At 41.4% G+C, this 12,500-nt stretch overlaps 1 protein-coding gene across 1 annotated transcript in view; it reads left to right on the top strand.

The window, feature by feature from the left end:
• The window catches only part of LOC143022767 (uncharacterized), a gene marked incomplete at its 5' end in the record, with an annotated part of 12,730 nt that extends 9,451 nt beyond the window's left edge, over positions 1-3,279 (top strand). The window contains one exon of the mRNA XM_076181114.1: positions 3,263-3,279. Within this exon, the coding sequence (XP_076037229.1) occupies positions 3,263-3,279 (17 nt within the window). The remainder of the gene's footprint in view (positions 1-3,262) is intronic.
• Positions 3,280-12,500: the final 9,221 nt, after the last annotated feature.

The raw sequence follows: 12,500 nt of genomic DNA, 5'->3' as shown, positions 1-12,500 counted from the left end.
ATAAGTTAGGTTAGACTAGTTTAGGTTGGGTTAGGGATGGTTTTGTTTAGGGTAGGTTAAGGTAGGTTTGGTTAGGTTGTTATGTTGGTTTGGTTAGGATAAGTTAGGTTGGTTTAGTTAGGTTAAGTTAGATTAGGTTATGTTATGTTTGGTGTGGTTTGGTTTGGTTTGGTTAGGTTAAGGTAGGTTCGGTTAGGTGAGGTTAAGATAGGTTAGGTTAAGTTAGGTTACGGTAGGTCAGGTTAAGTTTAGTTTGGTTTGGTTTGGTTTGGTTAGGTTAAGTTAGGTTAAGGTAGGTTTGGTTTGATTTGGTTAAGTTTGGTTTGATTTGGTTAAATTATGTAAAGTTTGGTTTGCTTTGGTTTGGTCCAAATGGAACCAGACAACTTTTAGGAAGAAAAAGCAACACCATCTATCCAATCGTAGAAAAAAAAAAAAAAAAAAAAAAAAAAAAATCGTTTCTGGTACCAAGTTTGTTATGGAAAGATTGATACCCAATCACGCACTACATTTGGTCATCGAGTAGGCACTGCTCTCAGCCAATCAGGATGATGAGCCCCCACCCCCTCCCACCCGCATTCTTTGGTAGATTAGCTCCTGTCGTTCATTCGAATTAGTGACTTTTGTAATGTGTGTGTTAGTGTGTTTGTGTGTCTGTGATCGAAATTGGTGGACCGGACTATCTAGGTCTTCGTTAACGAGTCAATGAAATAGTGACAATCTGATATAGAAAAGCTTTTGTGTGTTCTCTACACCCTCAAGACCACCGTGAAAGGATTTTCCATCCTAAATCGAGAAGCTTAGACGAGACTAGGGTGAGTGTGACACTACAATGCAAACGCTAGAATGACACAGGGTGACGGGTACACACTTGCCCAAGGGTGAGGAGCTTTGAAGTCTTTATAAAGGTTTAGAACTCTAGTTACTTTTGTTAGGATTTATCTGTTAAGTTCAATTTTTATTACAGCAGGTTTAGTTAATCTCATGGTTAAATAACGCATATTTTACACTTGTTACTTTCAGTGTTCTTTAATTGCATTGATTAACCACACGTGATCCAGCATTTGTAATGTTGGGAGTGCAAAACCCCGGTCACACATAGACGACTTAGGTGTTCGTTTGAGTAGAAACGACTTCGTTGACTTTTTTTTTTATGAATCTCCAAATGTCATATTACTTTTGTGTCATATGTTGAGAAGCTACATGACGAACTAAGAGGCGTTAAACCTAGAATACGAATATTAGACACGTTGTTGAATTGTCTTTAGCGAAGTCTAGAATACCGCAAGCGAAGTCGTCCTGCAGCTTTTAAGAATCAAAACATTTGACGAGAATCATGATAGTATGATAAGAGCTTTAGGTAATTAAAAAAAAAAAAAAAAAAAAAAAAACACCTGGTTTCATTACGAAACAAATTCTACTTATAGACTATAGATTTCCGTTGCACTTCGTATAGCCTACACCCTATATTCGTATTATCCATATTGATACCGTAGCATATAGCAATACTATATATCTCGAATAGATTTTGAATTCTGTTTGCATGCGTTAGACACAGAAAATGTACTTGAGTAGACTTGTAGGCCCGTGTTTCTCAGCTAGGGCTCCGCAGATGTTTACTAAAGGCTCCACAGGGCTGGGAATTTGAACATATTACTAAGTATTTCAGCGGCTTTGACCCATCGTTTTTCGTTTATATTTCCGAAATAACTATTCACATCAGCATAATATATTAGCACAGCTTAATTCACACCCTGCCCTAATTTTTGATGTTATAGTGCATTCACAAGTGTATTTATTTACGGCGTTTACTCTTGACATCAAATGTCTCGCAGCCGACACCCGTGAAGTAAATCGAACAAGTGAAGTTGTGACGTCATCACAAACTACCTCGTGTATCCCATCCTCCTCCCCTTCCCTCCTTCCTCCCCATTTCCTTCCTCCTCTCTCTCTCTCTCTCTCTCTCTCTCTCTCTCTCTCTCTCTCTCTCTCTCTCTTTCTCTCTCTCTCTAACAAAAAAACAAAAAAATGTAATAATAATTGAATACCATGCACCCGGAAAGGGAATTCAATAACAAGTTTATACATATGATAGGGAAATTATGATAATAACTGGACATGCATTTTATTTCATTCCATACCACTATGGATAAACAGTTCATCCTCGTCATCGCTGTCCATGGTGATGATGACGGGTTCCACACTTTCATGTAAGTTGTCCGATGACCAGTACTCTTCTTCGAACGATCTGGACCTTCTCACATCACCCGCCCACACCTCCTTGGTTGCGATAAGCGAGGTAGTTTGTGATGACATCACAACTTCACTTGTTCGATTTACTTCACGGGTGTCGGCTACGACACACTTAATATCAAGAGTAAACGCCGTAATTAAATACCCTTGCAAATGCACTATAACGTCAAAAATTAGGGCAGGGTATGAATTAGTCTGTGCTAATATATCATGCTGATGTGAATGGTTATTTCGGAAATATGAGCAAAAAACGATGGGTCAAAGCCGCTGAAATACTTAGTAGGACCCTGTCACGCATACACGACTCGAGTTCGTTTGAGTGGAAACGACTTAGGTTAAAATCTTTTATTTTTCGAATCTCCAAATATCAAATCAACATTGCGTCATATACGTGGAAACTGAATGACGAACTGCGAGAAGTTAAACTTAGACGAATGTTAGACACATTGTGAACTGTAGGCTTAGGGAAGTCTAGAACACTGTAGGCGAAGTCGTCTTCCAGCTTTTCAAAATCAAAACATTTGATTAGAATCGTGATAGTGTGAATGGAGCTTAATTACAGTTAATCCTGTCATGGCTCAGTTGTTTATATGATTCATGATTACACAATGTGTCTTAATGAAGATGTAAAAATATTTTTCTAGTTTTTATATGGCTGGTTGAGTCTCTCAGAATGTAGCGATGATTTGAATGATATATTACTATGTTATTGTCATATTTTGTCATTGAACTTCGAATCATTTGTTTGTTTGCGCGTCATACTCTGTCTGTCTGGCTACGTCGTTTGTTTTGGTTGCGCGTCATACTCGGTAAACTAAAGACGAAGCTGATTAGCTACGTCGTCGCATTCTGTCTGGGACCGGTTAGAGAAACAGTCGTGACTCTCCTCGTAAGTTGCTTCCTTCCCTTGTTCAATTATGTGGTCTACTCATATGATGAGTCCTATATGTTCAATATATATATATATATATGTATATTGTGTAAACTATATTTTGTAATGTATTTCCAGGTGTTCTAGTTGATTAAAGCTTGGGAGTAGCTACCAAGTCTTATAACTATGACAATCTAATAAACTAGAACATGGAAAAACTATTAAAGCCGGCTCCTCTGGATCTCGACCCCAGCTCCTCAACTGCAGCGCGAGAGTGGAGGCACTGGTATAAAACCTTCTCCAACTTCATACAAGAGTGTGGAGAAAATGCACCTGACAAACTAAGAACTCTTGTGAACTGTGTTAGTCATAATGTCTATGAATATATTGAGGAATGTACTAATTATGATTCGGCTATTTCTGTTCTACAGAAATTGTATGTAAAGACACCCAACGAAATATTCGCTAGGCATCTACTCGCAACTCGTCAACAAAAGCCCGGTGAATCCTTAGATGAGTTTTTGAGAGAACTACGTAAGTTAGGTAAGGATTGTAACCTAAAGGCAGTTAGTGCTGAACAGTACAAGAAAGAGTTAATTAGGGATGCCTTTATTAATGGTCAAACCTCGCCTTTGATTCGCCAACGTCTTTTGGAAAATAAGACTAGATTTACAGGCTGCTTATGATCAAGCTTATTCTTTAGACTTAGCTCAACGCAATGCCAACTCTTACGGTCCCGTAACTCCTCAGTTTGTGCACAGCGCCGCTGTGATGACCCCTGATCGTACTCAGACTTGGGATGAGACTGTGAAGAATAAACCTATGTCTAAGGATTGTGTGATGGCAGCTACCCTATCCATGAAGAGTAGGTGTTACTTCTGTGGAGGACTACGCCATAAACGTATTACTTGTCCCGCTCGAAATGCTACTTGTAATAAGTGTGGTAAGCAAGGTCATTTCGCTCGTGTGTGTATGTCCAAGGTGCCGGCTCCTTCAGGTAAGACCCCTACAGAGTCAAACATAGTAGCTCTACTATGTTTGACTCTTCCCAACCTTCGGTCCTTGCCACCATCTCTGGTACCACTTTCCCTCAGAGCCTCCATCTAGCGGCCACCTCGACAATGGACGAAAGTTATCGGCACTTGTCGATTCCTGCAGTGATGACATTTACATAGACGAGGAAATTATACGGGACTTGAAACTTCTAATACATCGAACAGGTAAAGATGTCACTTAAGCTCAGAAGTCATTACACACTAACTCTCATGGTTATGTCGTTGTTGACTTAACGCTACATCTTAATGGACAAACTTATCCTTCCACTCGTCTTGCACTGATGAAAGATTTGTGCTGTGGGGTACTGCTTGGTCAGGATTTCCAAAAACAGCACCAGAGTATAGTCATTGAATATGGTGGACCAAAACCTACGCTCAAGTTACCCGATACTGACTCGTATTGTTCTCTGGCGGCTGCTGCTATAGATGAGCCTTCTCTTTTTCAACATTTGTCACCTAACTGTAAGCCCATAGTAACTAAGTCGAGACGTTATAGTAAAGATGACGGAGAATTAATTGAAATGGAAATAAACAGTCTACTTGCTGAGGGTATCATTGAGAGTAGCTTATCCCCATGGAAGGCCCAAGTTGTTATAGTGAAGGACTCAATGAATCGACATAAGCAAAGGATGTGTGTGGATTACTCATAAACTGTGAATCTATACACAGAGCTAGACGCTTATCCATTGCCAAGAATAGACACTATGGTGAATGAACTATTAACATACCATGTGTTCTCAACTTCTGACTTAAAAGGCGCATATCACCAAATTCCGCTGAAAGAATCGGTCAAGAAATACACAGCCTTTGAGGCCAATGGACGCCTATATCAGTTTTGTAGGGTTCCGTTCGGAGTGACAAATGGAGTAGCTGTCTTTCAACGAACCATGGACAAGCTTGTAAAAAAAAGAAAACTTACAATGTGCATTTCCATATCTTGACAATATAACTATCGCTGGCCGCAATCAATAAGAACACGATCGTAATGTACAACATTTTCTTGAAGTCGTCAATAACAGAAATTTAACCCTCAATACATCTAAAACTATTAAGTCTGTTCGCTCCATTAATATCCTTGGTTACTGTGTATGAAATGGGAATATAAAACCTGATCCCGAGAGGCTTCGTCCACTACAAGAACTCCCACCCCCCACAAGTCGGGGATCTTTAATGAGAGCACTGGGTATGTTTGCTCACTATGCCAAATGGATACAAGATTTTTCAACCAAAGTAAGACCATTAGCGAGTGCAAAGAAGTTTCCTTTAGATAAAGAAGCTCTACAGGCTTTCAGTCTGCTCAAGTTAGAACTTGAAAGAACAATGTTATACTCTGTGGATGAAAATTTGCCCTTTGAAGTCGAATGTGATGCTTCCGAAGTAGCTATTTCGGCTGTGCTTAACCAGGGTGGGAGACCAGTAGCTTTCATGTCTAGGACTCTACAAGGAAGCGAAACACGTTATCACATTGTAGAAAAGGAGGCCATGGCTACAATTGAAGCTGTCCGTAAATGGGGCCACTTCCTTTCTAGACAACATTTCGATCTTATTACTGACCAGCGTTCGATAACCGGAAACGCACAAAGATCAAGAATACCAAGATCCAGGAGTGGCGGATGGAACTCGCTGCCTTCAGTTATACCGTACATTATCGCCCTGGTAAAGAGAATGTGGTTCCTGGTGCCTTCTCTCGAGCCTTCTTTTGTTCTACTGTCTCTGCGTCTTCTACTCTCACTGAACTACATGAGGGTCTATGTCATCCAAGAGTGACTCGTTTATTGCACTTTGTGAGATCTAAAAACCTCCCCTTTTCCACTGAAGATGTCAGGAAGGTTTGTACTTCTTGCAAGATTTGTGCAGAGGTAAAGCCAAGATTCTATAGACCTCAAGAAGGAACACTCATCAAGGCTACTCAGCCTATGGAGAGGTTAAGCATCGACTTCAAAGGACTTCTCCCAACCGCCTCACGTAATCCCTATATACTTACTGTTGTAGATGAATACTCCCGTTTCCCCTTTGCTTCTCCATGTCCCAATATGAATACGACAACTGTGATCAAATGCCTGGAACAGGTATTTAGCCTATGTGGGATGCCTAATTATATTCATTCTGATCTAGGAACATCGTTCATGTCCAAGGATGTTAAAACCTACCTCTTACAAAAAGGAGTTGCTACGAGCCGAACTACCCCATATCACCCGATCGGCAATGGACAAGTGGAACGGCTCAACGGTATTATATGGAAGGCAATCCAGCTGGCCCTGAAGTCGCGGGACCTACCCGATCAACATTGGGAATTGGTACTTACTGATGTACTGCACTCTCTTAGATCCCTTCTGTCTACATCTACAAATGTAACACCCCACGAACGTTTCTTTGGTTTTCCACGTCGTTCTTCCTCTGGAAGCTCTCGACCTTCATGGCTAATGACACCAGATCCAGTATTATTGAGAAGATTCGTTAGGGCAAACAAAAATTAACCTTTGGTTATTCAAGTCGAACTTCTGGATGTTAATCCAACTTATGCTAATATTAGACATCAGGATGGACGGGAGTCAACAGTTTCTGTCCGCGACTTGGCTCCTTATCCCAAAAGACAGGTGAACTACTCTCCTGCTGGAAATCTGGAACCATCTTCTACCTCGTCACCAGAGGCTGTATATACTACTATACTCCCTGACGTTCCAGAGAACACTGAACTTCATCAAGAGGCTGACGTAGAGACGAATGCGTCAACACCTCTAGTACGGAGGTCAACCCGTGTGTCTAAGGCTCCGGACAGATACGGATGGGATTGATACCTATAGAATACTTTGTCTCTTTTTTTTTTTTTTTTTTTTTTTTTGCACGTCATACTCTGTCTGTCTGGCTACGTCGTTTGTTTTGGTTGCGCGTCATACTCGGTAAACTAAAGACGAAGCTGACTAATTACGTCGTCGCATTCTGTCTGGGACCGGTTAGAGAAACAGTCATGACTGGTCCTGGAGCTGCAACGTCTACGTCGTGGGACCACCCCCCAACCCCAAGAGTTGGGGGCCAATCAGCAGCAACCACCCCTGGCCATCAGCTCTACGCAGATGGCACCGATCCCCAAGGAGGAGCTACGCCTACCTGGGGGAGTACCACAATCCTTTTTTTCCAACACACAATGTTACGTTTTTTCTGCACTGAGGGGTCATTTTCCGGCGATCACCCCTCTTCTTCTACTTTTAGCCGGAGATGTAGAGAGCAATCCTGGGCCCACCACAAAATACACATGCCCAACATGCTCTAAACCCATTACTTCGAGCAGACAGACAAAGGGCTCAGTTCAGTGCAATATGTGCAAAATCTGGGCCCACCTCACTTGTACAACACTTGCTGACACAAACCAATACACATACACTTGGACATGTTCTACCTGCCCTCCAGTAACCCCAATCCCACCTCCCCAACCACAGCCAACACCCTTACCCACTCCCAATTTCCCTTTGCCCTTACCCCCGATTAGTACTCCCCTTCCTTTGTCCCCGATCTCTCCTTTCCCCCCCTCTGACCCAGATCCTACACCTTCCCCACCACCACCCCAACCTCAACCCCAAACGGCAACATACAACACATACAAAACACACAACATCAACATATTACAACACAACATTGAAGGTATTAACACTAAAAAACATGAACTTGAACACTTTCTTAAACAACACAACATACACATTGCAATTTTACAAGAAACAAAATTAAGACACTCACACAAAACACCATCATTTCATAATTATACCACCATCAGACAAGACCGGACTGACGGCAATGGCGGTGGACTCATCACCCTGATCCACCATTCCATCTGTTTTGTGGACACAAGTGCCACAACCAAAATTCTCCTCCCTACCACAGATAACACAACAGAAACCCAATCCATTCGTATCCGCACAGGCAACAATTCAACACTAACAATAGTTAACATGTACATTCCCCCCCAATCATCCCCCACAGTTCCAAACACCTTCAGACCTCAACTCAGCCAACTAACCTCAATCCCCAACCTGATCATGGGTGGTGACTTCAACGCCAAGTCGTCTGCCTGGTTTGTCGACAACCCTGACACAGACAGAGGGCTTGATATACAGACTCAATTCGACTCATTGACTATCATGAACAACACGCATAATCATACACATATCCCATACCAAGCCCTCTACACTCCCTCCTCTCCTGATATCACCTTTTGCTCCCCCTGCCTAACCCCAACAACATCATGGAGAGTGGTCGGAGCCCTTGGCTCTGACCACCTTCCAATCATCATCACCACCAAAACAAGATGCACCCCAGCTGGCCACAGACACACTTACACCAATTACAAGAGAGCTAACTGGGAAGCCTTTACTGAAGAGACAGAACAACATTTTGAAACACTTAACAGTACACCAATCACAAACATAAACAATGCTGTGCACGCTTTTAATACAATCATACAAAATGCAGACAAGAGATACATCCCTAGAGGCAACAGAAAATCACACAACCCCAACTTCACACCAGAAATCCAAGGCCTCATCAGACAACGTGACACACTTAAACACGATACCCCCACACCTATCCCTCAAAACATAGCAGACCAAATACAAACACTAAACACTGTGATTGCCAATAAAATACATGAACAAAAAACACAAAATTGGCAAAACTTTATCAATACACTTGATCACAAAACAAACACCAGCAAATTGTACAAAACACTCAACAGCATCACACTATCCAACACTAACACTACACGCTCTCACGCAGCAATAATCACAACAACAGATAATCTACCCTCAAACAGACAACAAGCAAACGCACTCATACGTCATTTTGCACAGACGAGCCATCTTACATCTCACCCTGACGACCGACGCACCATTCGACGTAAGAAAGACTTCCCCACAGACTCAGACTATACACCCTTCATAGACAGTCAGACAAAACTCATAATGCATAATCTCAAGCACTCATCTGCCTGTGGCCCTGATAACATAAGCAACATCCACCTAAAACACATTGGACCACAAGGTATACACGCACTCACAAACATTGCAAACTACAGCTATTCACACAACACTATACCCGACATCTGGAAGCATGGTAAAATAATCACCATTCCAAAACCGAACAAAGACCCAACAATCCCAACATCGCACCGCCCAATCACACTTCTCTGCACCCCCTCTAAAGTCATTGAACGCCTAATACTTACACTTGTCACACCATATATTCCCCTTGCTGACTCACAACACGGTTTTAGGCCACTACACTCCACAAACACTCTTCTGACAAACCTCACACAAAGAATTTTAGATGGCATCAATTCAGATAGGCCCCACCACAGAACACTTCTTATAACATTGGACATTAGTAAAGCTTTTGATGCTATCCCCCGCCACAACCTAACAAATAAAATATATAACACAGACATGCACAATAACACCAAAAGATGGCTGGCCAATTATCTGGCAGGCAGGAATGCTCATGTGTCATATAATGGCCAATCATCGCACATCAGAAACATTAAGAACGGAGTACCACAGGGCTCAGTTCTATCCCCCACATTATTTAATCTATACATGCATGACTTACCCACGCCAAACACCTCAGAAATACAAATCTCTTCCTACGCAGACGACATAACAATCACATGCACACATCGTAACACAGACAAAGCTGCAGAAATAATCCAGCCTTACCTTGACACACTCAACATATGGTTCATCACAAACAGACTCAAAATAGCTCCAACCAAATCTACAGCAACACTTCTCACCAACTGGACAAAAGAACACAAATACATACCTCATCTCTACATCAACAACACTCTAATACCACACACAAACACACCGAAAATTCTTGGTGTAACATACGATACATCCATGTCTTTCAAACAACACCTCACAAACATAAAAAACAAATGCACACCTAGACTTAACGCACTTAAGTCAATCACTGGAACAACATTTGGACAAAACAAAGAAACTAATATAACAATATACAAACAATGCATACGCTCAGTGATGAATTATGCGAGTCCTGCATGGGCTCCTAATCTCAGTGAGACACACCACAACACCCTTCAAATCATACAAAACAAAGCCCTAAAAACAATTACAGGCTGCACAAATACATCACCTACAGACCATTTACACCATGAAATAAAAGTCCTCAAAGTCAAGGACCACCTCGACATGAGAGGCACACAAACACTTGCTGCAGCCACCACAAACACATCACACCCGCTACACTACATAGCAGAACACCCACACACACCAAGAAACATTAAAACCTACACCCAAAGACCTTTATTACGCACAGATACTCTCTTCTCTTCCTCCACAACCACCAAATACCAGCCTCCGGAAACATATTCATAATCATATCACTCACCGCTCCATTAACACACTGAAAGACAACACACTGCTGCATGCCAGACCCCCTGATATCCACCCTTCTGAATCCTCTCTCCCACGAAAGGACAGAGTCCACTTGGCCAGACTGCGATGCGGTCACCACCAGCACTTCTAAGCTACCAGAAGAGGCTGGACGACCGTGTTGTGAACAGCTGCCCAGGATGTAACACTTCACCCCATACCATACAACACATAATGGAAGACTGCATTATACACAATCATGCACGCAAACAACACAACATACACTCTATAAAGGATTTGTGGGAAAACCCAGTTTCGGCTGTGGCCTTCCTTGGGGAGACGGGACTGCTCGGACAGACAGTCTAGGGAACGACAACAACAACAACAACAGTCATGACTCTCCTCGTAAGTTGCTTCCTTCCCTTGTTCAATTATGTGGTCTACTCATATGATGAGTCCTATATGTTCATTATATATATATATATATATATATATATATATATATATATATATATATATATGCACAAATTCCACAAGTCACACGTGAATCACAAATATGCAGAGTCCACTAGGAAAAGGACTCCGTGTGTTTTTGCTTTTCCTAGTGGACTCTGCATATATATATATATATATATATATATATATATATATATATATATACATATATATATATTTATATATATGTATTGTGTAAACTATATTTTGTAATGTATTTCCAGGTGTTCTAGTTGATTAAAGCTTGGGAGTAGCTACCAAGTCTTATTATTATGACAGTTATTATCACGAAATGTTTAGCAAAAGTGATTATATCCTACATAATCCCGTATCAAAGGGTCCCCTGAATATCTAAGTCAATGTAAGGTCCTCACAAAGCTTGACATCGCTCACAGGCCAAGCACACTCGTTGGGTGAGTTGTCGATTTTTTTTTTTTTCACGGCTGCAATTACTTGCGCATCAGGTGTGATGCATGTCTTATTTTCGTTTTCGACCCTCATTTGCTTTTTGATGTATCCTAGGGGGTTGAGGTTGTAATGTGCTTGTGATAAATGTATTTTTCGGTGGCGTAGTGTATGATTTGTGGCTGCATGACAGAGGAAGCGTGTATTTTGGTCATTTGTTCGTGATGTAGTGATGTGAAAGCGGGTTAACCGCTAGCATTTGGTAAATGAATGCAAAATACAGACTTGCAAATGAAATACTATATGTAATATATAATAAGAACACAAGAATGAAGGAGACTGCAAGAGACCATAAGGCCTACACTAGGCAGCTCCGTATCCATCACCACCTGCATCCCCATCCATAAAGTTGTATAATCGTTTCTTAAGACAACTGATAGTTTCAGCGCTTACTACATGGTTACTAAGTTTATTCCATTCGTCGACCACCCTATTAGTGAGCCAATTCTTGGCTATTTTCTTTTTAAATCTAAATTTGTCCAGTTTATAACCATTACTGCGAGTCCTGCCCTGTTGTTTTAATATGATGACCTTGTTTGCATCACCCTTGTTAAAGCCTTTGATCCACTTGAACACTTCTATTAGATCACCCCGCATTCTGCGTCTTTCCAGAGAGTGGAAGTTAAGATGCCTAAGCCTCTCTTCGTAAGGTAAATTTCTGAGTCCATGATATATACATAATGTGTAATGTATATAATATATAACAAGATAATATATATATTACATATAAATAAATGTTGGAATTAGCAAACGTGCGCATTAGATCTATGATGTTACGTGGAATCTATGGGCAGACAGTAGTGAGTTCAATTCCCGGGACCCAATGCGGGCTTCCCGCGTTGGTTCCTGACAGACCTGGCCAGGCGTGGAGGCGACCAAAACATCGGGAAAAAAAAAAAAAAAAAAAAAAAAAAAAAAATCGGCTTCCCGCAACCGACAGGTCTTTGCCCTCCCATGGATTTCTCACTTCCCACTACGGAA

This window comes from Oratosquilla oratoria, unplaced genomic scaffold (assembly GCF_046742065.1).
Source record: "Oratosquilla oratoria isolate Oo_2021 unplaced genomic scaffold, ASM4674206v1 SCAFFOLD163, whole genome shotgun sequence".
Taxonomy (NCBI): domain Eukaryota; kingdom Metazoa; phylum Arthropoda; class Malacostraca; order Stomatopoda; family Squillidae; genus Oratosquilla; species Oratosquilla oratoria.
The sequence above is the reverse complement of the archived record's forward strand: the minus strand, read 5'-3'. Positions and strand labels throughout refer to the sequence as shown.